Source organism: Pogona vitticeps, chromosome 4 (genome assembly GCF_051106095.1).
Source record: "Pogona vitticeps strain Pit_001003342236 chromosome 4, PviZW2.1, whole genome shotgun sequence".
NCBI lineage: Eukaryota > Metazoa > Chordata > Lepidosauria > Squamata > Agamidae > Pogona > Pogona vitticeps.
In genome coordinates, this window is record NC_135786.1 from 191341592 (window position 1) to 191368943 (window position 27352).

Below are 27352 nucleotides of genomic sequence, written 5' to 3' on the forward strand. Positions count from 1 at the left end.
CTTCTTACACAAATATGTGCTACTAGGACTGCAAAGATAATTTCACAGTTAACAAATTTGGGTATGTTTTTTGTGGCTCAGCCATCAAATGAAATATGTCTTTTGTTAAGTTTGCTTAAATTAACTCTCTGCATTAGATAGGTCTCAGTAAGACATTGTTAGATAGCGAGATATATAGAATGATTACAATTTCTGAGACATATGCAGTATTGCTATCAATTAACATTTATCTTGAACACTTTTCTCTGCAGAAAGCTGGCTGTGGAGCAGCTCTGCATGAGAGCGTACTATCACACCCTCAACCCATACTCAGCCCTTCTGATACTAGCTTTTCCTGCTTTGCAATATGGGCTCCAATGGGTGAAAAATGGCAAGTGGCCTTCCCTTGCCTAGTAGCATGAATTCTCTGACCAGGTCCTCCCCATGGCTTTGCATTTCATATCACTCCTACTACAAGTGTTTATTGTGCAAAGTGTTGCTAGATGCTTGTAAACCAGGCACAGTTTCTGATTTCTCATGAAAGGCAATGTAAGTAACAAACCCAACACAGCAAAGGCACATCTATTGCAGGTCAAGTGGGGGCAGAAATTATAATGGACAGGAAAGCATTTTCAACACCCTGTTCCCAGCATGCAGAAACAGTACGGTTGTGCCTACTGTTGACACAGTGTGATTCAATGTGCTGACTTGTCAAAATATATCATGTTCGACCATCTTTATGTTCCTTTTCTTCCCAACCAACTTTTACTTATGTAAAAATTCTGTTTCCTAAACTAGTTTTTACTAAGATGAATACCTGATCAAGTTTCATGATGAGGGAGGAGAAGAGGCTAGATAGGAAGAGTCCTTAGGCAAGTTTCAAAAACTGAATTATGAAATGACTGAATAAGGCTTTGATCTGACTAAAATCTAGATAATGCTGCCTGTAAATCTCTGTACTTTATGCCTCTATTTAATACAGTCAAGTCAGGTTAACTTATCTGGATGGCTATTTTTTTAAGAAATTCAGTTAAATTCATTGTTAATCCCAACTAAATAAGATCCACTAAACTGATTGTGGCTTGGTGGACAGTATCTACATAAGTCCCATTATTTCAATTGGTCTACTCCACTTTGGCCTAATACTGGATTTAGCCCATTACTTGCAGCTCTTCCTATAAATTGGGTTTTAAAAAACCCATAAAGACGAGACAATGTTCAGGAAAAAAATTACCGTTGAATTGCTAAAATATTATTTCACAGGTCTATAATGAAACACAGATGCGTTTTTATTTACTCAAAGAAAACAGGATTTTTCCCAGCCCTCCTTTTAAAAATTTCATTTAAATATGCGAACATCTGAGTTCACAACTCAAAAGAAAAGTTTGTGTATTTAGGTATCTCCAAAACACTAATCTCAGTAATTTTTTTTCACATTGATATTCACCAACAGTATCACAAAAGTTGTCATTTTTTAAAACATAACTGTAAGCAACAGTAATTCTAGAAACACTAAAGAGAAAAAAGCATAGCAATGTCCACAGTTACAAGAAAAAGTGCACATTACTTTGTCACAATCACAGTCATTACTTGAAAAACTATATGTAACAAGTAGATAGAAAATATCACCAATGCTTTAAACTCATTGTCAAAAACCAAATTACATAAAAATTGTACACAAAATAAGGCAAATTCAGGAATGCACAAGGAACCTGTTTTTTAACAAAAGCAAAACAACAGAACAGATATTACAGTAAGCATAAACTAAAATACTTCTTTCTAAATACATAAAAATAAATTTTCCTTAGCGCACAACAAAAACACCACTGATGTGTATTTGACATCATAAAATAAATGAGGATTGGGAGAGTCAGGAGAAGGGAATTTTGTTTAAGTGGCAGCTGCATCTTTTACAATTTTTGTACAGTATTCAGTTCAGTGTTAGCATTATAAAATCACATCAGAAGTGTCAATGGCCCTTTTCAGTTATGTATTAATTTAAAAAGAAATAGAAGAAATAAATACACACAAGAGTGCAAATTTTCCGATTGTCACTTGCAACCTCTTCACATTCAATCATCTACATCCATTCACTACTAAAAGGACTTGTACAAGACAGCAGCAGCGATCCTGGAATTAAATGAGCTAGTTTGTAGGAAACCACAATTTTAAAAAATTAATGATATGTCCCTTAAAAATAACCCTTACATCTTTATTAAGTGCTAATAAAGCTGCAACTCATGAAATGGAAATGGAAATGGTTCAAGCTCAGGAAATGTCTGCTTCCATTGAAAGTCATTCCAGAGATATTTGTATAGAGATCCATCAGGAAATGGGCTGCCCAGCATGAAAATGTACTTGTTGTATAAACTGGTATGGACTGGAGAAGAGGATAAAGGTTTCAGAATAGCGGACTTAACAAGAACTCCTCAAGACATCATTTGAAAAATCAGTGAAAAATTTATCAAAGTAAAAATGATCAATTTAGAATGAGAAATAACATTTTTGTCTTGGTTTTTTTCCCTATAAAATTACATTTTCTTTAAAATACAAGATCCTTTTCATTGCAATTGCATCCTGTTAACAGCAGGGCATGGCAACACTTTGCCATATAATGCAGCTTGGAGTCCACTGAGTTGATAGCACATTCCACTAATATTGCACTTGGATTCTGGACCAATTTCAAATCCCCAGCTATCTTCTGTTCCTGTCCATGTTAGAACGAATTAATATTTCTAGCCACTTTTTGCTATTGATGCTGACACACTAGAACAAACGAACATTGAGCAATAGGCTGATATATTAAAGCACCTCTAACATTTCAGAGGTTCAAGTTCACTTGAAGAACCCTAACACATCAAGCATACCCAAGAACAGTGTGGCATTATGGTAATAAACTCGTCAACAAGACTGTGCAGTAACTGAAAGATCTGCTCTGGAAATCACAATGTCATTAGTGGAAATTCTGTAACAAAACATGGTCAGCAAGATGGTCACATATCTCAGTTCTGCTGCAAAATAAGATTTTCCAGTTCATCTGCAGAACGCAATAAAAATGCAGCTGATTCTCGATACCCTGCAACCAACTGCCGTACTGCATTAATTTCGGTTGGACTCAGTTGAGGTCTAGAGCTAGTACTGCTGGAAGATCCAGAAGTGGTTGCTAACTGCCTCTTCATACTGAGATCAGTTGGACCTGGAAAGACAAATGGACACAAATGAAACATTAGGATATCTTTCTTATAGCTGTTGAACACTGCTTAAGAAGGAACTAAATGCATGGACATAAAAAGAGAACAGAATGTGACTTTTAAGTCAGTGATTGTTTCAATATTGCATACTTTGCTGGACAGTTTCCTAGCCTACCTGCACTTTCCTGGTATTTCCTCATAGTCTCCCATCTAAATAGCAACCATGTCCAACTTAGCTTCCTACATCAGATGAGATCAGTGTTCTCAGGGTGCTACAATGGTGATTTGAGAACAGTACCAAAGCACTTTAAACTTTTGTATAGATTTTTGAGTAAAATAATTTTAACATGCTCCGTGAAATTTTGATATAAAAATAAAAAACTTGAACATTTGGCTTAACTTGCACTCACAGAACTTAACTTGCCAACTTTCTGACTGCATGTGTTGTTATTAGTCTTCAGATCATTTAACTCAGACAATCATGACCATAGACTTGGTCTCTTTTGCTTTCTGAATTAGTTTATTCTTTATTCTTTGATAAATTTAGACGAGGTACACAGTCAAATTGTTTGGTGCAGTTGGCACAGGTGCCCAGACATTGCAGCCATGCCTGAATCAGCATCAAAACTCACTAGTTGCCATAGATTGTTGCATATTTTTGTTACTCAGCATTTTTTCTCTTGAGCATATAGAAGTTCTATAAATTAGCAAATTAAGTCTGGTGTTAAATTTCAAAGAAAAACTTTTCTTTTATGCTCACAGGATATCATTTTTCTAGCCATCAATGGGACGACACAGTCAGTAATTTATATTGTAACTGGTTACTGGCTATGGTTTATGGATTAATTCAAGTTGCACAGACATCATATATTTTTGGAAGCTAAGCAGTTCTTGTTTTAACTAAATCATTCAAAATGCTACAAGCAATCTGAATCTTCTCCAAGATGTTCATTTATCATATTAGCTACTGAGTAAATCTGACATTAAATACACTGCTGGACAAATGACTTGCAAGATTTAACATGAGGTAGTTATTGCTTCATAAATTACTCATTGGCAGCCTCAATTACTTAGTTCTAAAATGCCGGCCAGATATATGATGCAGCAGCTTATTTCACTGAGAATAGCACTGATGGCTCATGAGTAGCAAAGCCATATGTGAGTTATCTCTGCAATAACCCACGTCCGCTATCAACATGGGACAGCCAGTTTGATATTCAATCACCTCTTAAAAACAAAAGAGCCTTTAGCAAATTCAGACCTTTCCTTTAAGTTGATCATGAACAATTATCTATAAAATTAATAACAGTAATATATAATTTTGAAAAGTGGAAGGTTGCCTAGACATCTGCAATGAGATGTGAAATAATTTTTGTTCTGACAATTAACAGTGGTTAGAATCTAAAGAACTCTGAAACTAGACTAATAAGCCTAGTTCATTCACATTTGTCTTTCTTGAAAACCAATTCTTGATATGATGAACAAAATTCATTTTCTGAAACTTGAAAGCTGCTTCAGAGGCAGTTTGTGGCATTACATAGGATCAGCTTTCAAAATGGGGATGTGGGATATAAAATATTCTTCTGGATGATCACAAAATCCTTTTATGGTTACTTTTTGGTTAAATGCAAGAGCAGGTGATACCTTTATTAGAGTACCAAAAAAAAAAAAAAATCGAACGAACAGCTCGGTTTCAAGGGTAATCCATATTCCAACAATATATGAGAGCCCCAAAAATTCATGGCAAATTATTGTGTTAGGTCTGCTTCTTAAAGTGAGGTCCAATGCCAGCTGCAAACAGCTTTGGGTTGGAGGTGATTTCAATTTCTAGCATTTGGCTAGAATTTTCCTCTCAACTCTTCAAATCAACAACCACCAAATAATTTTCTTTGGTTAAAAATACTGTCTGAGATTCAGTCAAAAGTAGAAAACAGGTATGAAGAGATTCCCAGTCTCTGCAAATTTCAAGGGAAGGTCTGAAAAGGAGACTTAATCACATTCAGAACCCCATGTGACTGGAAGCTCTAAGTAATCAGGGTTTCTTATCACATGGAATTGTATACCTATGCTCAGCTGAACAGAATCTCTTTATTTTATTTTATATGCCACCTTTCTCCCCACAGGAAATTCAGTGGGGCCCATAACAATTAAAACTATACAATGCTTTCTTTCTGTCTTTGTATCAGAGCATTGTCTAATTTAAAATTATGTGTGTATATATATATATATGTGTGTGTGTGTGTGTGTGTGTGTGTGTGTATATATATATATGTATATATATATATATATATATATATATATATATATATATATATATGTTAAAATAATAGTCTAATTAGCATTTTAATTTGTTTTAATTTTACCTGTTTCATATATATATATGAAACAGGTAAAATTAAAACAAATTAAAATGCTAATTAGACTATTATTTTACCAAAGGCAGGCTACTTGTATAGTGTTATGTCTGCCATTTGCTGGATCTTCTTTTTAACATGTTAAATTGCATGCACACAAGTGCTGCATAGACTCAATTTCTCCACAGAAAATTTGTCCTGTATCCAAGTAGCCCCAATCACTGTACAGTAATCACCTTTAAAAGCACCATAACAAATATAGAGTAGTAATTAAAAAAGTAAAATCTAACAGTATTAAAACAAATTCAAAACATTTTAAAGCATTAAAATATATATACATTCACTGAATACTGCGTTCATGAGACTTTCCACTTATTGCTTAAATGCCTTCTGGAAAAGGATGGTGTTTACCTATCAGTGGAAGAACAAGCTTCTCAGGGGAGTGCATACTACAGTTTGAGAGCAGTCTCTTTTGCCAATCTTCCCCAGCAATAAAGGGAGGTGAAACTGGAGGGGTCTGGCCTGGAACACATACCTCAACACCCTCTCTTTGGTTACAGGTTATAATGCCTGAGGAGGGTTTTTGTAGAATGTTGCAGAAATCTTTGTATGTTTCTAAACAACATATGTGCATGACTGCACGCTGCATCTCTGTAAAAGAGAATAGTCTCCCTCCCTTTCCACTTGCTTCAAAACAGCTTGAAAAAATGCACATGCAAGTTTTTAATCAACACTATCCCATTGTGAGTCTGCTTGCCACATGAAGTAGCAGGCCTCAGTCATTTTTGTGAGAAAGACATCTCATAGGACTGACAACACATAGCAAGCAGCCTGCAAATAGCATCGATAATGGAAGAAGCGCTGTCATTTACTCCAATTAACAGAGGAACACAAAGTCTTAAACATACCTTGGTTCTAAAAACATACCGATTCTGTCTCTCTAATATGCTAATTGGAAGTGAACAAAATAGGAGATGGGTTATAAAAACTATTTTAAAAAATTATCCATGCACCTGCAGCAGTACCTATTTCACCAGTGAGCAATGGATTAAGTAAACTGAAAGACCAGTAATCTCTGCCTCTGAAATATCCTTCAATTAAAATTCTTTTTACTTAGACACAGGAAATTTCCCAGTCCCGTTCTAGAAGGAACACAAGTTCCTTTTCATTTGGATCTGAGTAAACAATTATTTCTTTTATGTATGTTTTTCAAAAGCAAATTAAAACAGTTCATTTTATTTTATTTTTATCTCACATATCTCCCTTGCAGATCCAATGTATTTTACAATGTTTAATCCAGTACTTTGCATTCTATATCATATAGTGATAGTTACATTATTTTATTGCAGAGAGGGCTGTTATTTAATAATATGCTGGATGGGTTGTTGTTGCTGTTGTTGTTGTTATTACAGTATTATTATTATTATTATTACAGTATTATTATTATTATTATTATTATTATTATTATTATTATTATTATTAGTATTAGTATTAGTATTAGTATTAGTAGTATTAGTAGTAGTAGTAGTAGTAGTAGTAGCAGCAGCAGCAGCAGCAGCAGCATAGCAGTATGTCTCTGTGTACTGTCTTAGCACAGAAGCACTTAATTTAACACCAAAGATACTAAATACGTTGGCTCATTTTTCTTCTGTAATTTTCTGAAAATTTTACATATTGCAGAATAAAGTAGGGATATGTGCTTGTAAATATGCATGCAAAGTTCTGTAAAAATACTCACCACTAGTAGAAGCATCGCTGAGATTTAGCAAACCTCCTCCTAACCCTCTGTAACTGTGGTAACTGTAGGTCCCATTTCCATTTATGTACAGTACCTCCTGTGTGCTGGAAACAGCTGATGTTGAGTAAGTGACCTGTGTTGGTTCCTGTTTATATGGTTTGTCAGCTGCAGTAGTCTCATCCTGCAAGATCAATCATTCAGCGGACAAGGTCAAATCACCACTGCATTTTTCTGTTCAAATATATTGTTATTCAGTCAACTGCATATTCAGATTTATTGCTTTTTAATGGACTTTTTCTTGCACCATTTTCAAAACAGCTTGAAAAAATGCACATGCAAGTTTTTAATCAACACTATCAGCCAGAAAGGAAGCATGAGAATGCCAACAATGAAGAGCAGGCAAGATATATTACAGACATTGTTACGCTATAACTACTACTTTTATCGAGCCTATCTAATCCCATCTCCTTTTCCCTAAAGAATTCTTTGTGTGATCAAAACCTCAGTGGTAGATACAGATAAAACAGAGAGAGAGAGAGAGAGAGAGAGAGAGAGAGAGATTATGCTAGCCTCTGAACTTAATTTCTTGCTACCAGAATCAACTGAGATGTTCTAAATAATATAAAATGGCAGGTTCTCCAGAAAGGACAGGGCCAAAGATGATAGGAAATGGCAGAAAATAATGGAAGAAAATTCACTATAGGATCATAAGTCTGAAAGAATCTGAAAATGATTCAGTCTACTACCTTGCTTTAAGATACAATTCTGCAGTATCTACGATCCGATTCGCCACCAAATCAGTCTTACCTATTAAACAGAGAATAGGTGCCTCCTATAACTGATCTAATCTGACTCTAATGGCAGAGAAGGCCATAGAATGACATTAGTCATGTAGTGCCATCTCAGCCTGGTCAGGGGATACAAAGGTGGGAGGATGTAAATCAGATACCTTGAGTGATTGTGAATGGGTAAAGTTATACAGAAATACTGCACATTAATGCCCTAAAATGACTTTTTAACCATAACTATGCCTTGAATGTAGAAAGAAATGTAACAATTTATGTAACTTGAAGTCATTCATAATTTCTAAAATCTGTCTGGAAGCAAGTGACAATCTGGTGCCATAGTTTTACTGTATTTTTGAGACACTAAAATTACATTTTAAAAATGTCAAAAAGAATTCAGTGATGTGCAGTTCTTCCAATGATAACTTCCATAGTCAGATTTTATAAGGTTTAATGACAAGCAGCTTGAATGAAAATAAAATGTATTTGTCTTTCATTGTTGTAAGCCACCTTGGATCCTCTTCAAGGAGAATGGTGGGATGGATAAACAACATAAAAACAAACAAACAAATAATCGGTCTTCTTGGCAATGTCCTGGGGTTGAACTGAAAGGAATTGAAAGATCAGCCTGGTCTCAAAGTAAACCCTATCCTAAATAATTATTTGCTAAAATCCTGTTGCCATGGTTTATGCTTTGGAAATTTCGTTAACAGCAGTGGCAATTTTTCCGAAATTAAATGTTTCTAACTTATTTTCCAAAGCTCCTGAGGCTGTAGTGTAATCCCTTTTGTTGTCAGGAACTGGTGGAAGCCATGAGATGAGAGGGGAAAGTCTTTAATTACTGAAAATAATCCAGGATGACATTAACAATGGTGTTGATTTTTAATAATTAAAGTCTTCCTCATCTTGTCCCATGACTTCCAGCATTAATATAATTTGTGTTTAGCCCTATGAAACTAGAACATGTATTGGAATCTTGTTCAATTGACCATTGGACAAACTGGGGACACTTTGGATTCTACCACCACATGAAATGCTGGGAGTTTGATTCCCCATAGGGTTCCTCCCAGTCTGCAGTTATAAGATGATCTAAAATTATGATTGTGTCCAGTGCTGAGAATGTAAGGTGGCTGTGCCCAGTGCTGATAATGTTTTGTCTGCTAATCCAACTGGAAAGAAGGAGCATTACTTGGCTGCCCATTATTTTGACTTTTGAGCTAGCCCTGCTGAGCCTATATATCAAATGAAATGCTGGCATTCTGCACCAGGATTTTTTTTTTTTAAATATACCTCCGCCTAGACTGGAGGTGGCAGAGCAGTGGAAGGCAGGTTATTTCTTATTGACCAATGGATAGTATACAAAAATTTGAGACACAACCATCTTGCAAACTTGTTTCAGCAAATGTAATGAGCCATAGGACAAGTAAGACTGTTACATTTTATGAGATTCAGTTCATTGTGTTGTACGCAATGAACTTGCAGTGTACACAATGAATGGATTCAGTTCAGATCCATTCATTGTGTACACTGAAAGTTCAGGAAGCAATTGCCACAAACAGTTGGGGAACTCATTTTGAAGAATCCTTGCTTTATTGCTAAATTGTTGAGTTTTTAATTTTGTGATTAGCTTATTTTCATAACTTTTATTATGGTAATTACTAAATATATCTTGAAGTCACTTTTCTGTACTTTTTAACTTTGACTGTTTATTTGATTGGGTCAGACTTTGCATATTTATACTCATATAATCAAGTAAGTTGCAAAGGTTCAAGGTTCAGGTTATATTCTGAACAAATGTAATTTTAAAAACAACAGAACTTCATGGCTTAATAGTGGACCTTTTTATCAACTCACCTTAAGCAAAAAGGCACTACATATATGGGAGACACACACACACACAAACAGACTGTTATGAATTATTTTATTATTTAACATTCAGCTTTGGTTTCAAATGTTAATGCTGTATTAACTATATGTAATAATTTAATATTAGTCATTTGCTTAAGATTCAGTAAACCTGAACTTAAAAGCTTGGTAATGTGCTTCTAGTCATTCTGAATTTTGTTGTAGAAATTTCAGTGGCTTCATTGAATACCCAAATCCTTTTAGTGAATTGTGAATATTGTAAGTTGTGCATGGCTAGAATGGATTGCGGGCATTATGCTTAGAGTTCTCAGTCTCATTGGACTTTCCCCACCACATATAAGCCAGTAAAAGCACCACCATGGTATAATGCAGTGTTTTCCATTAACTTTAATTCTTCTGGGCATGACCCAGTTTAAATTTTATGAGCAATAAACTTGAACACTCAAATTAGAAAATAGTGTTTTGGCATATCATAGTAGCCAAGAATGTCCTCCCAATTTGAATAAGGTTATAGAGTTGAATAAGGTAGTGATGGGATTTTTAAAATTTCTAAACAGGGACTAAATACTGTATGCCTCTTGACTTGGTTCATTAAACCCTATTAACAATAAGTGTTCAGGGATCATTATCTGCTATCAGATGAAAAATGCATTAGCTCTATATGATCATTGATCAGTTAACCAAAATAACTCATATGTTTTTAATACATATAGTAGACCTATTTGCAAGATCCAGAAATCATACATCTACTATCTTGACTAAGAAGTTGAAATAACCAATGTGCCTAAGCATTTTAACCCTGATCATCGTGGCCTATTTGACATCTCAATTGGACTAGAGGTTCTGTTAAATCCAAATGCAATATAAAAGAGGGAAAACTTCTGGATATACAGACTGGCTATCTTAATACCTCATGGCCTGAAATTAGAAGACAACACACAACTTCACTGTTCCACTTTTGAATAACCAGCCCTCTAAGATCTATGCCACCTGGGAAACAGTATATTTTTACCAGAGGAACTGAAGAAAATGGAAGCTGAAATGTGTTGCTGAAATATTTCTTTACCTCTGTTTCTTACTCACTGTTATAAGTATAGGTTAAGACTTAACCATTAAGTGATTAACTGCATCTTTTGTGGTTCTTGAACCATCTTGATTCAGATACTCTTTACTTTGTTGCTGTTGTTACATGCCATCAAGTTGCCTCTGATTTATGATGGCCTTATGAATGAGCAATCTCCAAAATGGTCTTATTATTATTTTTTAATTATTATTATTTATTTTATTTATATCCCGCCTATCTGGTCGTGTTAGGACTACTCTAGGCGGTCTGTCCTCGATAGCCCTACTCAGCTCTTGTAAACTCAAGCTCTTGTGACTTCCCTTATAAGGTCAATCCATTTATATTTGGTCTTTCTTTTTTCCTGCTCCCTTAAACCTTCCCCAGCATTTTTGTCTTTTCCAGAGAATCTTGCTTTCTCTTGAGGTATCCAAAAAGCATTTTAATCCTGATAATTATTAAGGGATGTGGTAGCATTGCAGGTTAAACTGCAGAAGCCTCTGTGCTGCAAGGCCAGAAGACCAGCAGTCATAAGATTGAATACACACGATGGAGTGAGCTCCTGTTGCTTGTCCCAGCTCCTGCCAACCTAGCAGTTTGAACGCATGCAAATGCCACCACGGTGGGAAGGTAACAGCATTCCATGTCTAGTCGCGCTGGCCACATGACCATGGAAACTGTATATGGACAAACACTAGCTCTATGGCTTGGAGATGGGGATGAGCACCACGCCCTAGAGTCAAACATGACTGGACATTTGTCAAGGGGAACCTTTACCTACCCAAAAAGCATAAAACCCTCAGTTTCATCTTTTTGCCTCCAGAGACAGTTCAGTCTTGATTTGCACTAGGACCCACTTCTTTATCTTTCTGGCAGTCCAGAGTACCCACAAACCTCTCAACCAGCACTATATTTCAAATGGATGGAATTTTTTCCCTATAGCTTTCTTTAGTGTTCAGCTTTCACATTCATACATGGGATAAGGAATGCAAGAGTGTGAATGATCTTGGTCTCCAGTGACATATCCTTAACCTTGATTATCTTTTTAAAGTCCTCTATTGCTGCTCTTCTGAGCCTCAGCCTCCTTTGATTTCTTGACACAGTCTCCATATTACTTGTTTAACTTTAAGAATATAAGAAGAGTACGGCTAGATCAAGCCAAGAGCTTATTTAGACCAGCATTCTGTTGCCCAGAGGCTGATCATGCCTAAAAGGAAGTGTTTGAAATAACACTCTTCCATTTGTGCTCTCTAGCAACTGGTGTACAGAAACGTATTGCCCAAAACACTAGAGAGTGGATATAGCAAACATAATGTTTAGCTACTAACCTTTATCAATTTGTCTTAAACCCTTTAAAAGTAATCTTGGTTTGCAGGCATCATTATATTATATACAGCAAAATCTCCAATATGTGCATGTACTGTGTGAAAAAGCATATTTTTGTGGTGGGGGGGGAGGGGTGTCTGGCCAAACCCTCTAGCTTCATTGAATAGCACCAGGATTTAGTACAGGAATGGGTAAAGTCTGGTGCAAAGGCCATATACAGTCCTCCAGGGACACTCCTTCCTTCCTTGTAATTGACATTCTCTCTAGCTTCAACTGAAATTGATGATAACGAGGCTGTACTTGATATTTTGCCCTGTTACGTTGAAAGTATCATTATCTGTAGGTCTTCTCTATTATTTCTTTAAGCCCTTCAGCTTTATTGTATTGAATATGCATAAGAATACTGTATCTGTTAGCTGCTGCGCCTTTCACACTGTTTACAGGTGTCAAAAATGATAGCTTCAAGTTGAGTTAGAGGATTCCAAATTTATGTTTTGAATTTAGAATCAGATGAAAAATGTATTTTTTGTTGTAATGGTAATTCCTGCCAATTGTTCTTTAATCTACTCCCTTGTTCTTGGTATTTTTCCCATCTTTTGTCTATTATGGGGAAACTCTAATCCACAATAACCTTAGTTTTTCATTTGCAGAGTTGTTCCTTCATCAGTGTTAATGAATAGTGGATGGTTTACATAGGAGTCAAAGCGGAAGGTGCTTTTTGTATTAAGATTTCTGTTTCATAAAAACTGTGTTTAGAATGAAGGGTTTTAATTTGCTTCACTTACTCACTTGGTTCAAATACGATTGATTTTATTTTATGTTTCTATGTCTCATGTATTTCTAAATTAATCCACTCTGCATCCTTATGGTTGCAAGCAACTTGTAATAGTTGTTTGAACTGAAGTCCTTCACAGCACTGTTTGAGATGTAGAATCCCCATACTACCGTTGTACTGATATCTATATAAATTTTCAAAACTAAGTTTCAGGGAAGGAGTTGTTTTTGTTTGTGAACAGTTTTTGTCATTTTCTGTAGATATCATCTGATTTTGCTATAGGTAATACTTGGAATAGGAACATACACTTTCACAGTAACATCATTTTTATTGCAGCTGTTTGGTCCTAACCAGGGCATTTACAGTTTTGACAATTCTATTGTTTTTGCTTCCACCCGTTCTACAAAATTTAAACTTAGTCTGATGACATTTCATACAGACTATGGCAAGCAAACCCCTAGGAATTTGATGTGATTACTAGTCTCTAACATACTGGCTTTCTGTTCCTGTAATCTCTGGTTCTACTTTTGACATAGACAAGTTAGGATTTGCTGCAGTTCATAAGTGCTACTGAGGATTTTCCATTTTTTCTATGAAGTTCATGATTTCATGGGTCTCAAACTTTCAATCTGATACCATTAGTCATCCACAAATACATTTATAATCAATGTGTGATGTTGTATCTTGATTCCGTAGACAGAATCATTAGAATGTGTTTAGTTAATTGATTGCAATGGAAAGTAGACGGGAAAGTGGATACTTTCTTTTAAGTGCTATTTTCAGACATGAAGGGTTTTGAATCCATTTTATTTTTTTAGACAATTGTCTTTTTATTTATATAAAATATTAATAAAAATAACAATTAATAAAATTGTCTCCCATTTCACTACATTACTTAGTGACAAGAACATTTCAATACATTGTGTCATATGACTCAGTTGTATCTAAAGATCTTATAACTCATTTATATTCTTCATTATAGACCATTTTATATTGCTATGATGGATTATATTTAATAACCCTTTTAACAGTCTCAATGTTTATCTATTATTTAGATTGTTTTACATTACGTTTATTTTGCTTTTAGTGACATTTGGTGGTCACCCTTAGCTGTGTTACTTAAGAGAATATACAGAGAATTATCTCTCACCAAGTTTTACAAAATCTATGTCTTGCTCAGTTCACTTAGCTTTGAAGATGTGTACTGTACTACATTTCCTGCGCCCATCACTGTACCTGCTGACGATCCAGCCGCATCCGCTTTGCAGCGTTTCTGCTTTCACTTTCACATGCCGAAGCCAGGATACTCTCTGCTACTGCTGAAGTAAGATGTGATGGAATGGGTCGTGACTATGAAAAAAAGAGAGGAAAAAAGAGAGAAACAAAACAAAACATAAAAAAACTAGGATCAGCAACAGTGCTCAGAGGAAAGTCAGATCCACTCAAATGTATTTTGTTTCAACAGAAAGTGGAAATGGAGATTGTCAAGGTGAAAAAAATGAACACAAGTTAGCAATTACATTTGCAGCTTCTCCACAAATACATGTCCTCCCCTTTCATATGATTATGCAAAGGCGTATGCATACTTTTAAGTCTGCATTTTGAAAAGACAATTACAATATAGAAGAACTGGTGTAGTATAGTGGCTAAGAGACTGAATTATCAGGAAGTCTTTGGTTTGACTCTCATGTCTACCACATACTCATTAATTGGCTCCAGAAAAGCCACTTTGATGTGCATTTCTTCCATCTGCAATATATAAGTGACAATAACAATGACATTCCTTGCAGTCTTGTAAGATAAGAGCTATATAATGGCTGAAATCCTGTTGTGTAACTGCACGTGCAAAGCAAAGCTGAATAACTGAATCTGAAACTGGCAGCATTACAGAACTACTATTCATGAGACTGTGCAAGAGTTGCAACAGGAACTGTGTGACTGTGCAAATGACCTGCACAATTCTTGTTAACTTGGCGCAACACCAGGTACGTTTGCAAAGGTGTAATTTTACATTATCTGAAGACTAAGTGGATTTCAGCCATTGCATAAGAAGTACTTTGAACACTTACAAAATCTATGCTGACGTTTACTACTATTATTACTGAAATGCACTTGTTTTGAGTCTAAATAGTTTGTTTGTGCCTGCATATATTTTATCAGAATTTATCTTCATTTTACCTGAGGTTTAGACCCCTTTATTTATCTCTGGCTAGTATGCTAATAAACTCTCTAAATTATGGAACAACTTCTATTTTTTAATGTTTTCCAAATTTTCATTTGTTAGGTCTTTACAGATTATTAGATATAGAGTCATCCACAGGTATATAATATCCTTTAATTTTCAAAAGAATTTAAAAATTTTAAAATATGCATTAACTATTATCATCTTTATTATCATTTTACTATTAGCTCAACTAGCACACTTTGTTGACCAAGGGTTACACTGGAATAGATGTGGTTTTATTCTTTAAGAATGATATATAAAGGCTACAGAGTCTTTTTAAATAACGAATGGCACTTTAGGTTATCTGATGATAAAGGGGACTTCAGCCATTGTACATGGAGCACTTTGAACACTTCCAAAATTTGTGCTAATATGTATAACTATTTTTACTGAGGTTCACTTGTTTTACGTCCAAATTATTTGCTTGCTCTCGCATGCATACAAAATCAGCATATTCAGTGAACACTATTTTTATTATGCATGAAATTATATTCCATTTTACTGAATAAAATTCACTTTTGTCCAGTGATACTACATGTGACTCAGGGCATCTGGTCAAATATTTAGTGCAAGGAATACACATCCCCCCCTCCTGCGCACAGTAAAAAAAAAAAGAGGCAGGACAGAGAAGATGGGTTCAAACTTGAGCCACAACTTTATTGATTATTTAAATCCCTGAACTAAAGTAGAGCCTAGGATAGTGTATCAAATCTAGGAACAAGAGCAGGTGGACCGACCAGGCCCCTAAAAGAACTGAGTCACATACTATTCAACTGATAGTGATCCATTCCATTCACTTGCTGCACTGAACAGTCTTAATTAAAGAAATATTTTCAAACCTCTTGAGACTTGCTAAAGAAGAAAAGCCCTTTAACTCAAGAATTTGCACATTTTATGAAGTTTATGGAATATGTTAGAATATAAAGTGTGCACAAAACAATATGCACATTTTAAAATGTGAACTTGTAAAATGTGCATAATTTAAAATATATGACAAAAGATCTATAAATCAGTGTATAATCAATATATAACTAAATGTACACATTAGGGCTGAAGTTCCATGCAGCCTCCCACCCCAATGTATGTGTTGCAACCTAGGTAGAAAATGTAGATGGGATTCAGAAAAAGGCAACAAAATTGATACTAAAATGTTTTCACATCCCTGATTTGAATAATTTTTATATCATCTGCTGGGGATCTTGATTGGAAAATGGTACTTTTATAATTAAACATAATGCATCAATTCTGATAATTTTTAAAATGAAAAGACCACATTTGTAATTGTTGCAATTCTGAGAATTACCAATGCCTACGGTCAAAGATTTGCACAGATGAAAAATATCACAAGTGGAATAAAATCCAGTATTCTGAGTTCCATTTAATCTAATAATTCATTAACTTCCCCCTGAAATCAGTGGGGATTTAAAATATTTAACATCTGGTTTATGCTCCGAACTGTTTTTATTTAAAAAGCAGGCATTCCTATTTCAATGCACTGCCATTTTATTTAGAAATTAAGCTGCAACATTTTTTGTGTACATTCTATTCATTGGACATTCTTAAAAACATCTCAATTCTTCTCCATTTAAATGGGACATTTTAGTCCTTTAGAACCTTTTGTTGCAGAATCATATACAAGTAAACCTATTTCGTTATCACATCAAGAGGTATAAACAATATCTCCAAATTTCAGCTGCTTGCTATAATTCGGTCCAATTTATAGTTGGTTTTTCTTAATAGGCAGAAATGGCTTTCATATATTGTACTGTACCAAATCTATTGCATTTTGCTAGTGAAATGCTATTTTGTTAATATAATGTACAGAGCGGGATGGGGGAGCTCTGTACCATTTTCTGGTGAATCATGATGCTGAGAAGCAGAACAGATGTACACTCAGTAAGTTGACCTATTTAGAAGAGGCAGTAGATTTATCAGCAGGTTCAGGGAATACAGGAAACATAAATTTAGTCCTGCTCTTGATCCACCTATGGTCCTACTCTTACTGCCAGCCCTCAATACATTGAAATTCTGATGGGTTCAGAAAATACCTCAAAACTTCCTTAGTGAAAGTATTTAATCCATTTGGAAGAAGATAGCAAAAGAAAGAACACTGTCTGAGTGGACAGTATGACCTAGGAGAAAACTGCCAGTTTGACTGCTTTTGTTGAAAATGTTATACAAATACAAAAACCTATGGACTGCTGTTTTTATCTTATCCACATGAAGACAAGAACAAAATAGAGAGGACTAAATTATTTGGATAATTTTATTTTTCTGTTTTGGAAGCTACAGGGGACTGGCAGTCAGAAGAGCTTTAAGAAAGTAAAATATGGTTAAATTAGGCAGCCCTGTAGTCTTGCCCTTTGGTCCATTACCTCCCTCAGTGTGGAAAGAGGTTCTGTGGATTATGCTGCTGTGGTAATGCAAACTGGTCTGTCCAAAAGGCAAGTCCCAGATTCCTGCTGGTCACTTCAAGCTTTTATAAAATTATGCAGGGGATGAATAAAGTGGATACAGGGAAGCTGTTTTCCCTCTCACACAATACCAGAACCAGGAGACATCCACTCAAATGGAGTGTTGGGAGACTGAAACCACAAAAAGAAAATATTTCTTTACCCAGTGTGTTGTTAGTCTGTGGAACTCCTTGTCACAGGATGAGGTAGATGTATTTGAAGGGGGACTAGAGGAAAAGTCCATCACAGACCACAAGCCATGATGGGGATGTATAATCTCCAGGCTTAGAAGGAAGGTACTTAAAAATGCCAGATGCAGGGGAGGGTTATCAGGAGACAGAGGCATTTAGTGGGGCCACTGTGAGATACAGGAAGCTGGACTATATGGACCCTTGGCATGATCCAGCAGGGCTCATCTTATGTTATGTTCTTATAATGATAGCTTGATTTGTAGGAATGCAGTGCCTGAGACCATGACATTACCATAGAAAATGTAGCTGTCATGCCTATTCATGATTTTGTTGCATTTTAACTTCTTATTTTTGTAACACTATTACATTATATTTAGGTAGCCTGTGATCCAAGATGGGGACAACTCTCACTGTGTTAACTAAGTTTAAATTTAGATGAAAGATCACTGGCCTTATACTCCAATGTTGTTGATAATGCCATCAGTTAACATTGTTTGAAAACTAACAATCCATTTGCTTCTTAACAAGGTATACATGCCATCCTATTTCTTGATTTATCTTTGATTCCGTTGTCATGGTCGGACCATTTCCTGGTAAAATTTAGACTCTCAGCCACTACTACCCTCTGCAGGGGTGGGGGATCAATTAAAATGATCCGCCCCCGGAGACTTATGGATCCTGAAGGATTCCTGAATGCTCTAGGGGAGTTTCCAGCTGATATGGTCGGCGCTCCTGTCGAAGCCCAGGTCGCCTTGTGGTACAAGGAGATGGCCCGGGCGGTTGACACGATCGCACCTAGGCGCCCTCTCCCTGCCCGCAGAGCCTATAAGGCTCCATGGTACACAGAGGAGCTTTTGGCCATGAAACGGTTGGGGAGACGGCTTGAGCGCAGATGGAGGAAATATCGCTGCGACTATGACCAAACACGGCTTAGAGCCCATTATCGGGCCTACTCTGTGGCAATACGGCTGGCGAAACACCAGTATTTCTCCAGCCGTATCGCTTCCTCGGTGTGTCGTCCAGCAGAGCTATTTCGAGTGGTCCGGGACCTTCTTCAACCTAATGGCTCGGTGGAGGTCCTGGACTCCTCAGTGGCTCACTGTAACGAATTTGTTACACACTTTGAGGGAAAAATTGCTCAGATTCGCAAAGATTTGGACTCCACTGTTGATGCAGAGCCCATGGTTGTGTCCAGTGCTCCGGACTTATGTCATAATTTATTGGATGAGTTTCAGTTGTTGCGACCTGAGGATGTGGACAGGGTGCTTGGATCGGTTCGTGCCACCACTACACAACTCGACCCTTGCCCATCATGGCTAATAAAGAAATCTGCCAGGGGAGTTTGCACCTGGATCCTGGAGGTCATCAACTCCTCGTTAAGAGAGGGAGTGGTTCCTGCCCCATTAAAGGAGGCAGTGATTCGCCCACTCCTAAAAAAACCTAATCTAGATCCAGCTCTAGTGAACAACTATCGTCCAATAGCAAACCTCCCTTTTCTGGGCAAGGTGTTGGAACGTGTGGTGGCTGAGCAGCTCCAGGCTCTCCTGGATGAAACGGATTATCTAGATCCATTTCAATCGGGTTTCAGGCCAGGTTATGGGACGAAAACTGCCTTGGTCGCCCTGTATGACGACCTTTGCCGGGAGAAAGACAGGGGTAATGCATCCCTGTTGATTCTCCTGGACCTCTCAGCGGCTTTCGACACCATCGACCATGGTGTCCTTCTGGACAGACTGGCTGGGATGGGAATTGGAGGCACTGTTTTACAATGGTTCCGTTCCTACCTGGCTGATCGAGTCCAGAAGGTGGTGCTGGGGGACAGTAGCTCTGACCCATGGCGGTTGCGACATGGGGTTCCTCAGGGCTCTATACTGTCCCCCATGCTGTTCAATATCTACATGAAACCGCTGGGGGAGGTCGTTAGGAGGTTTGGGCTGAGGAGTCAGCAATATGCTGATGACACCCAGCTCTACCTCTCATTTTCTACCAATCCAGGTGTGGCAGTCACCGTTCTGAACTCGTGCCTGGACTCGATAATGGTCTGGATGAGGGTCAATAAACTGAGGCTCAATCCAGACAAGTCTGAAGTGCTGCTGGTAGGTGCCCCGCCAGATAGGTTAAAGGGCCATCTCCCTACCTTAGACGGGATCACACTCCCCCTAAAAGATAGGGTCCGCAGCTTGGGGGTGCTCCTTGACCCCAGTCTGACCTTGGAAGCCCAGGTGGACTCGGTGTCCAGGGGTGCCTTCTTACAGCTGCGGAGAATATATCAACTTCGCCCTTACCTGGATGAGCGGAGCCTGGCAGCAGTCACTCATGCACTGGTAACAACCAGACTGGATTACTGCAATGCGCTATACGTGGGGCAGCCTTTGAAGACGGTCCGACGACTGCAACTGGCACAGAACCGGGCTGCGCGGCTGGTAAGTGGTGCCGCCGCACGGACTCATATCACGCCGGTTCTGAAAAATTTACACTGGCTGCCGGTTGCTGCTCGAGCCCAATTCAAAGTGCTTACTTTGACATATAAAGCCCTAAACGGCTTAGGACCTGGTTACCTAAAGGACCGCCTTTTTCCATATGTGCCTGCCCGTCCTCTAAGATCAGGCCAGGAGGCCCTTCTGAAGGTGCCATCCATGAAAGAGGTGAAGGGGATGGCATGTCGGAATAGGGCCTTCTCGGTTGTTGCCCCCCAACTTTGGAACACCCTCCCTAGAGAGATCCGCCTGGCTCCGACACTCTTGGCCTTTCGGCGCCAGGCAAAGACCTTTCTGTTCACCCAGCATTTTAATTAATTAATTTTAATGTTTTAATTGTTTTAAGAAATATTTTAATATATGTTATTTTATACTGTTTCTTAAAATGTTTTTAATGTTTTTAGGTTTTAATGTTGTACGTCGCCCAGAAGCCACTGGCAATGGTGCAGCTAAAAAATATTGTAAATAAATAAATAAATAAATAAATAAATAAATATTATTTGTAAAAAGTGCTAGCATCCAAGCAATAAAAGGATGAGAATATTTCAGTCAAAGAGGGATGTTCCTTGAGTTGGCTCCTGCAGGTCCCTACTGGATCTTTCTTTGCTGAATCTGTTACTGGGGGTTAATTAAAGTAGGTATATGACCTTCCTTCCAAGTAAGACTCAACTGGAAATGCAGAAATCCTTATTGCCACATTGTAACTTACAGTATGTCCTGAACCCCTTTGAATCACATTGTTTCATACTACCCTCACCAAGCAGTTAAAAAACAGCAATCATAATCCGAAAATCAGAAAACTAAAATGAAGCCAACAGGTATAACCAAAATCTACAGTATGTCATTCAAGAATTGAAGCCAGCGGCATTCATGCAAAATTATGTAAATGTAAATTGCATACTGTTTCAGAAATTTAACAAAAGATCAATACTGTTGTCAAGGCAGTGAGGCTGAGATTCTGAAGTATGCTTAGTTGAAGCTAAACCACTGAGAAGTAGTTCCACATGAAGTGCAGTATATGTGCAATTAATGTTTGTAAGAGTGCTCAAACAGCAGAAAGATCAACATCACATTTCTTACACCCACAAACCAAACAGATGTGTGTGGATAGAAATGAATGTGAATCACTACAAAATAATTACACAGAGGTTAATTATTGGCTCAGGTGCTGCTTATCAAAAGAAATTATTATACAAATGGTATATGTCAAACCTATAGCACAAATACATAACATCATCAGCAAGCCTCATATAGACTCTCAGTTCTAAATGTAAATGTGTTTCTGTTCTAACAGACCCAACTCTCCTCTCACAAGTATATTTGGAATCTAAACTGTCACACCTCAACCTTAAAACGTCTTCTAAGGAAAAACCCTTCCCTATAATTCAGCCATTCTAACTATGGAGTACACACCATGGTTCTTCCAGTTTACGTACCTTAAGTACAACTACAGATGCCTAATAAAATTATTCAGTCAATGAAATCAGAATTTCTCAGACAGAACTGAATCTACTCACCAACATCTTGTTAGAAAATTAGGATTGAAAACGGAATCTTGAGAATAGTGGCATGTTTTTGAAACATTCTCTTTTAACTATATGGCAAGCAATTGAAACTAGCAGAATGCACATGTTTGAGCAACATTCTGCATTACAAACTGAAGAACAGTACTGCACTCTGTTGGCGACACTGATAATGTTCTAATCTAATTTTTCTCATATCCTCAGTAAATATACATATACGAAAGGATTTTTCATTTCAATGTCTGCATTATTACATTTTGACATAAATTGATTTTTGTGAAATTCCTTCTGTGCGGGAATGATAGAAATGAAACTCCTAGAAGTGTTACATAAACATGGGCAGGGGTTGGGGAAACAACAGCTGATAACAACGTTTTTGAAAGAAGCCTTACTAAACAAATAATTTAGAAAATACAAGAACTTTCATTTTCAGTTAAAGAAGATTTTAGTTAATTAATTCACTTAGTAGATACAGTCTATTTTCCTTACAATATTCTAATAATCTTAACAAAGTCAGCTGCTGATAGCAGACAAAAATAAGGCAGTATCATTTGCCACCAGGCTTAGACTAATTATATACTTACTGCCTTACCATGTAGCAACAATAATTGCCAGAGATGATAATCTATTCAAAAGTTGTAATTATAGAAATAAAAGAGGCGACAAACACATTTCAGCCAATTAGTACTTTCTTTCCTGCTGTCGTGCTGTACATAAAATGTCAGATTCTGACCCAGTTTACTCCTGCCTCACCGAAAGGAGTAGGACTGCTTGCAAAAGTAGAACCATACATATTTTGACAGGGCAAGAGCTGTATAATATGAAAGGCAATTATCTTGACATTTGTACTTTTGGATTTCAAAATATGTTGATATGATATTCTCACAAGGCAGATGTTCAGACGAAGTTGGTGGTTTGCAAAGACAGGGAAGTGTGAAGATGGGTTTGGCAAAGAGCCATCACCAAAAGGTAATGAACACAGATTGTTGTATGGTGAAGGTATCCAATAAAGTTAACTGAATCTTCACAAGGTTAGCCAAAAGCTACCTATTTCTTGTGATCTGATTAAATTAAATGAGGTGTAGTTAGAACCTTGGGTAGTCATATATGTTGATGTCCAATCTCCCCCCCCCGGTTCTTGTCAAATGAGCACTTCTATTAAACTGGTTCAAAGACACATTATTGTGCAACAGGCACTGTGATCTACACTATATCCTAAACTTAACATGCTATTTAAGCATGTTAAGTTTAGCTGAAGAATAATATAATAATAATAATTGTATGCAAGTCAATACTGACTCATGGTGACCCTTTCCAGGGTTTTCTACATAGAGAATACATAGAAGTGGTTTACCATTTCCTTCTTCTGGATGTGCCTTGGGACTGCACAACCTGCCTAGGGCTATCAAAGCTGGGTTTTCTCCTGGGAGGCACAGTGGGGAATCAAAATCCCAGCCAGATACCTAACACACCAAGCTATCCAGCCAGCTGGCTGAATGAAATACAACACAAAAATATCTGCAGCTCAATTATTAACACAATCATACTTTTGAAAGCAGATCAGCATCACAAGAAAGCCCTTTATTCTCCTCTCCTTTCACTTCTAGTGATGATAATTCTTTCCTTTTACAGACCTGCATCTTTAGCTTCTCTGACATTGAAAGCACACGTGGCCTATTTAGGTGTCATACCTGAAACTGTGGAGAGGGCAAAATGGGTGATGGGACAAGAGTATGTACTACAATGTTCCTTAACAGGAATCATTAAGATCTTCGTACATTCACCCTGTGGATCCTACAGAAGGACCTCAAAGTGTGTTTGGCAGAACACACTTGCAGAGCTTCTATTGGGAGCCCTGCTTTATTAATATTTCTGATCATGGCAATTCCATTAAATGCATTTAGCCAAATATGCTTACATGCTCCTCTGTATACCTTTATGTTGAACCCATAGTCTTTCTAGTGGCAAGGACAGGAGGAGGATGCACATCCCTATCAAGGTAACCCTGAGTCAGCGAGGCCCACACCAACCACTCAGCTGCACTGTCCTGATTGTCCTGGTGTGGGTAAAATCCAGGGAAGTCAAATGTACTGATGGACAACTTTTGTTTGCTACTCTGCCAATACTTTAGTCCACTCTTACTAAGCAGAGTTTCCAGAGAGTTACTAAAATCCACAAGGTCTTGGACTCTTGTGCCAACCCTGCAAGGCAGGAATGCCAAAAATATCCAGAAACCACTCAGGTTCCTGTTAGATGGTCAAGACAAGCCTGGGTTTTGTACCACTAATCCTCTTAATCCAAAAGAACCGAACAGCTGAGGAAAAGTACATTTTATTAAAGGTGCTGAAAAATAAAAAAGAACATAACTTCGAAACAGTTTCAGTCAAAAGGCTTGTGGAGCAAAATAAGCAATTGAGGCAAAAACAATTCCAGAGCAATGCTACAAGAAAATAAGAAAGCTAGCTAACTTGTGCTAATACTTACATTCTAGTTGTAATAATACTGTGAATAAATGTATCTGGAGGACATACCTGTTGTCCTTGTGCTATTGTTCTGTACTTTCATTTATCTATCTATCTATCTATCTATCTATCTATCTATCTATCTATCTATCTATCTATCTATCTATCTATCTATCTATCTATCTATCTATCTATCTATCTATCTATCTATCTATCTATCTATCTATCTATCTATCTATCTATCTATCTATCTATCGCCCGTCTGGCAGCCAAGGCCACTCTGGTGGTTTACAACTAAACAGTAACAATAGCATAATCACAAAAACAACAATCATAACTTATAAAAGCGGAAAACAAAAACACCATAAAATACAAGAAACATAATAAAATAAAATGAAATAGCATCAAATGCATGATGGTAGATTACATGTTACATTTTTGGAAGCACTATTGCATCAGGATGTTAGTTGATCTGGGAAGGCCTGTCTAAATAACCAGGTTTTTAGTAGTTTTTAAAAGGTGCCCAATGGAGGGTCCAGGTGGACTTCGAATGGGAGGCTATTCCACAATTGTGGAGCTAACACTGAGAAGGCCTGATTTCTGATGGTCATTTTCTGGATGTCTTTCGGGGTAAGGACTCTCAGCTGCCCTGTCTCAGACAATTTTACTGGATGGGTAGACCTAACAGGAAGGAGGCGCTTGGCTAGATATTGAGGTCCCAAACCATTTAGGGCCTTATAGGTTAGTATCATCACTTTGAAGCTGGAATGGAAGCAAACTGATAACCAGTGTAAGCATCTGAGATGGGGAAAATATGTTGGTATTTTCTAACCCCACTGAGTAGTCTGGCCGCCTAGTTCTGGACCCGTTGAAGTCTCCATAGCAGCCCCGAGGGCAGCCCCACATAGAGGGCATGGCAGTAATCTAATCTCAAGACTACCAGTGCATGGACCAGCGTGGTGAGGGACCCAATGTCAAGGTAGGGACACAACTAGGCAATCTGCTTTAGGTGGAAGTAGGCGGATCAGACCACAGACACTACCTGGGATTCTATTGATAGTGCTGGGTACAAAAGTATGCCATGGCTGCGCATCTCATCTTTCATGGAAAGAGTGGTTCTCCCAAAAGAAAGGGAAGCACCCAGACCACAAACAATAGGGGCTCCCAACTGCAGGATTTCCATCTTGCCCAGTATCAGCCTCAGTCTGTTTCCCCTCATCCTAATTATTACTACTAGACAGCCACTGTGGTGCTGAAGGAGACTCTTGAGAGTCCTCTGGACTGCAAGGAGAACAAACCTATCCATTTTGAAGGAATTCAATCCGGAGTGCTCACTGGAAGGACAGATCCTGAAGCTGATACTCCAATACTTTGGCCATCTCATGAGAAGAGAAGACTCCCTGGAAAGACCCTGATGTTGGGAAAACGTGAAGCCAAGAGGAGAAGGGGACAACAGAGGATGAGATGGTTGGACAGTGTTATTGAAGCTACAAACATGAATTTGACACAATTCCGGGAGTCAGTGGAAGGCAGAAGGGCCTGGCGTGCTCTGGTCCACAGCGTCACAAAGAGTCAGACACGACTAAATGACTAAACAACAAAGACAGCCATTCCCACAAATCTTTAATTTCCAACTAATACTTACATCCTGGCATAACTTCAGCATAGCCTCAGAGCATAAATGGAATACAAGTTGTGAAGCAAAGTAGCAGATGAGCACAGAAATAACAGATGAGCAAAGAGATATCTAGACTAAGCTAAATAATGTCTCTCCCCGCTTTTATAACAAAATTTCACTTTCCAGAATCTTCCAGAAGACCTGCCAATTGGGAGTCAAGCTTTTCCAGACTTTCATGAAGAAGATAATGACTTCTTTCCCACTCCCCTCCCTTCAGCTGAAACCATTCTCCTAATTAACCCAGTACCGAGGAGTGAGCTCAGTCTGGCCTTGATGTTTTCTTTCTGACAGAGATAAGGTGTAGGTAGTTGCTGCCTTCTAATTACCAGTGAACATCTCCATTTCTCAGTAAGCTTGTCCTAGACATAAACTACAAGGCCTGGTTTTCCAGAAGAGTAGCAGAAACCATGATCCTTCATTTTCACAATCTCTTGACAATCCCCACCACCTATTTAGCCACCTATTTGGAAAGGACTATATTGACAAGTTGTATTTCTGACCTATGCCATTCACTAAACTGGGAGTACATAATCCTTTTGTGCAGGGATACATACAGACTAGGCCTATCTGTGCAGTTGGGGGAGTCATAAAGAGTTAGGTAAAGGTAAAGGTTCCCCTTGACAATTTTTGTCCAGTCGTGTTCGACTCTAGGGGGCAGTGCTCACCCCCATTTCCAAGCCATAGAGCCAGCGTTTGTCCAAAGACAATCTTCCGTGGTCACATGGCCAGTGCAACTTAGACACGGAACGCTGTTACCTTCCCACTGAGGTGGTCCCTATTTATCTACTTGCATTTGCATGCTTTCGAACCGCTAGGTTGGCGGGAGCTGGGACAAGCGATGGGCGCTCACTCCGTCGAGTGGATTTGATCTTACGACTGCTTGGTCTTCTGACCCTGCAGCACAGGCTTCTGCGAATTAGCCCACAGCGCCACCACGTCCCTTCATAAAGAGTTATATAGCTTAAATATGTCATAGAATCATAGAATCATCATAGAGTTGGAAGGGACCTTTGAGGTCTTTTAATCCAACCCCCTGCCCAAGTCAGGAGACCTCATACCATCCTGGACTTCATACCATCCCAGACAGATGGCTGTCCAATCTTTTCTTGAAAACCTCCAGCGAAGAGGCACCCACCACATCAGGAGGCAAGCTGTTCCACTACTTAATGGTTCTCAGCGTCATGAAATTCCTCCTTTTTCCAGGTTGGATCTCCCTCTGATGAGTTTCCTCCCATTGGTTCTTGTCCTACCCTCAGGTGCAATGGAGAAT

General features: G+C 37.9%; 1 protein-coding gene across 4 annotated transcripts in view; it reads right to left on the reverse strand.

Annotated features, from left to right (window-relative positions):
• Positions 1-1245: 1245 nt before the first annotated feature.
• NOL4 (nucleolar protein 4) overlaps positions 1246-27352 on the reverse strand; it is a 216107-nt gene continuing 190000 nt past the window's right edge. For all 4 annotated transcript variants that reach the window (XM_020790952.3, XM_020790950.3, XM_020790949.3 and 1 more), the window contains 3 exons: positions 14311-14424; positions 7263-7443; positions 1246-3175 (listed from right to left, as the gene is read on the reverse strand). In XM_020790952.3, coding sequence (XP_020646611.3) covers positions 2982-3175; positions 7263-7443; positions 14311-14424 — 489 coding nt within the window. In that variant the 3' untranslated portion in view covers positions 1246-2981. The remainder of the gene's footprint in view (positions 3176-7262; positions 7444-14310; positions 14425-27352) is intronic.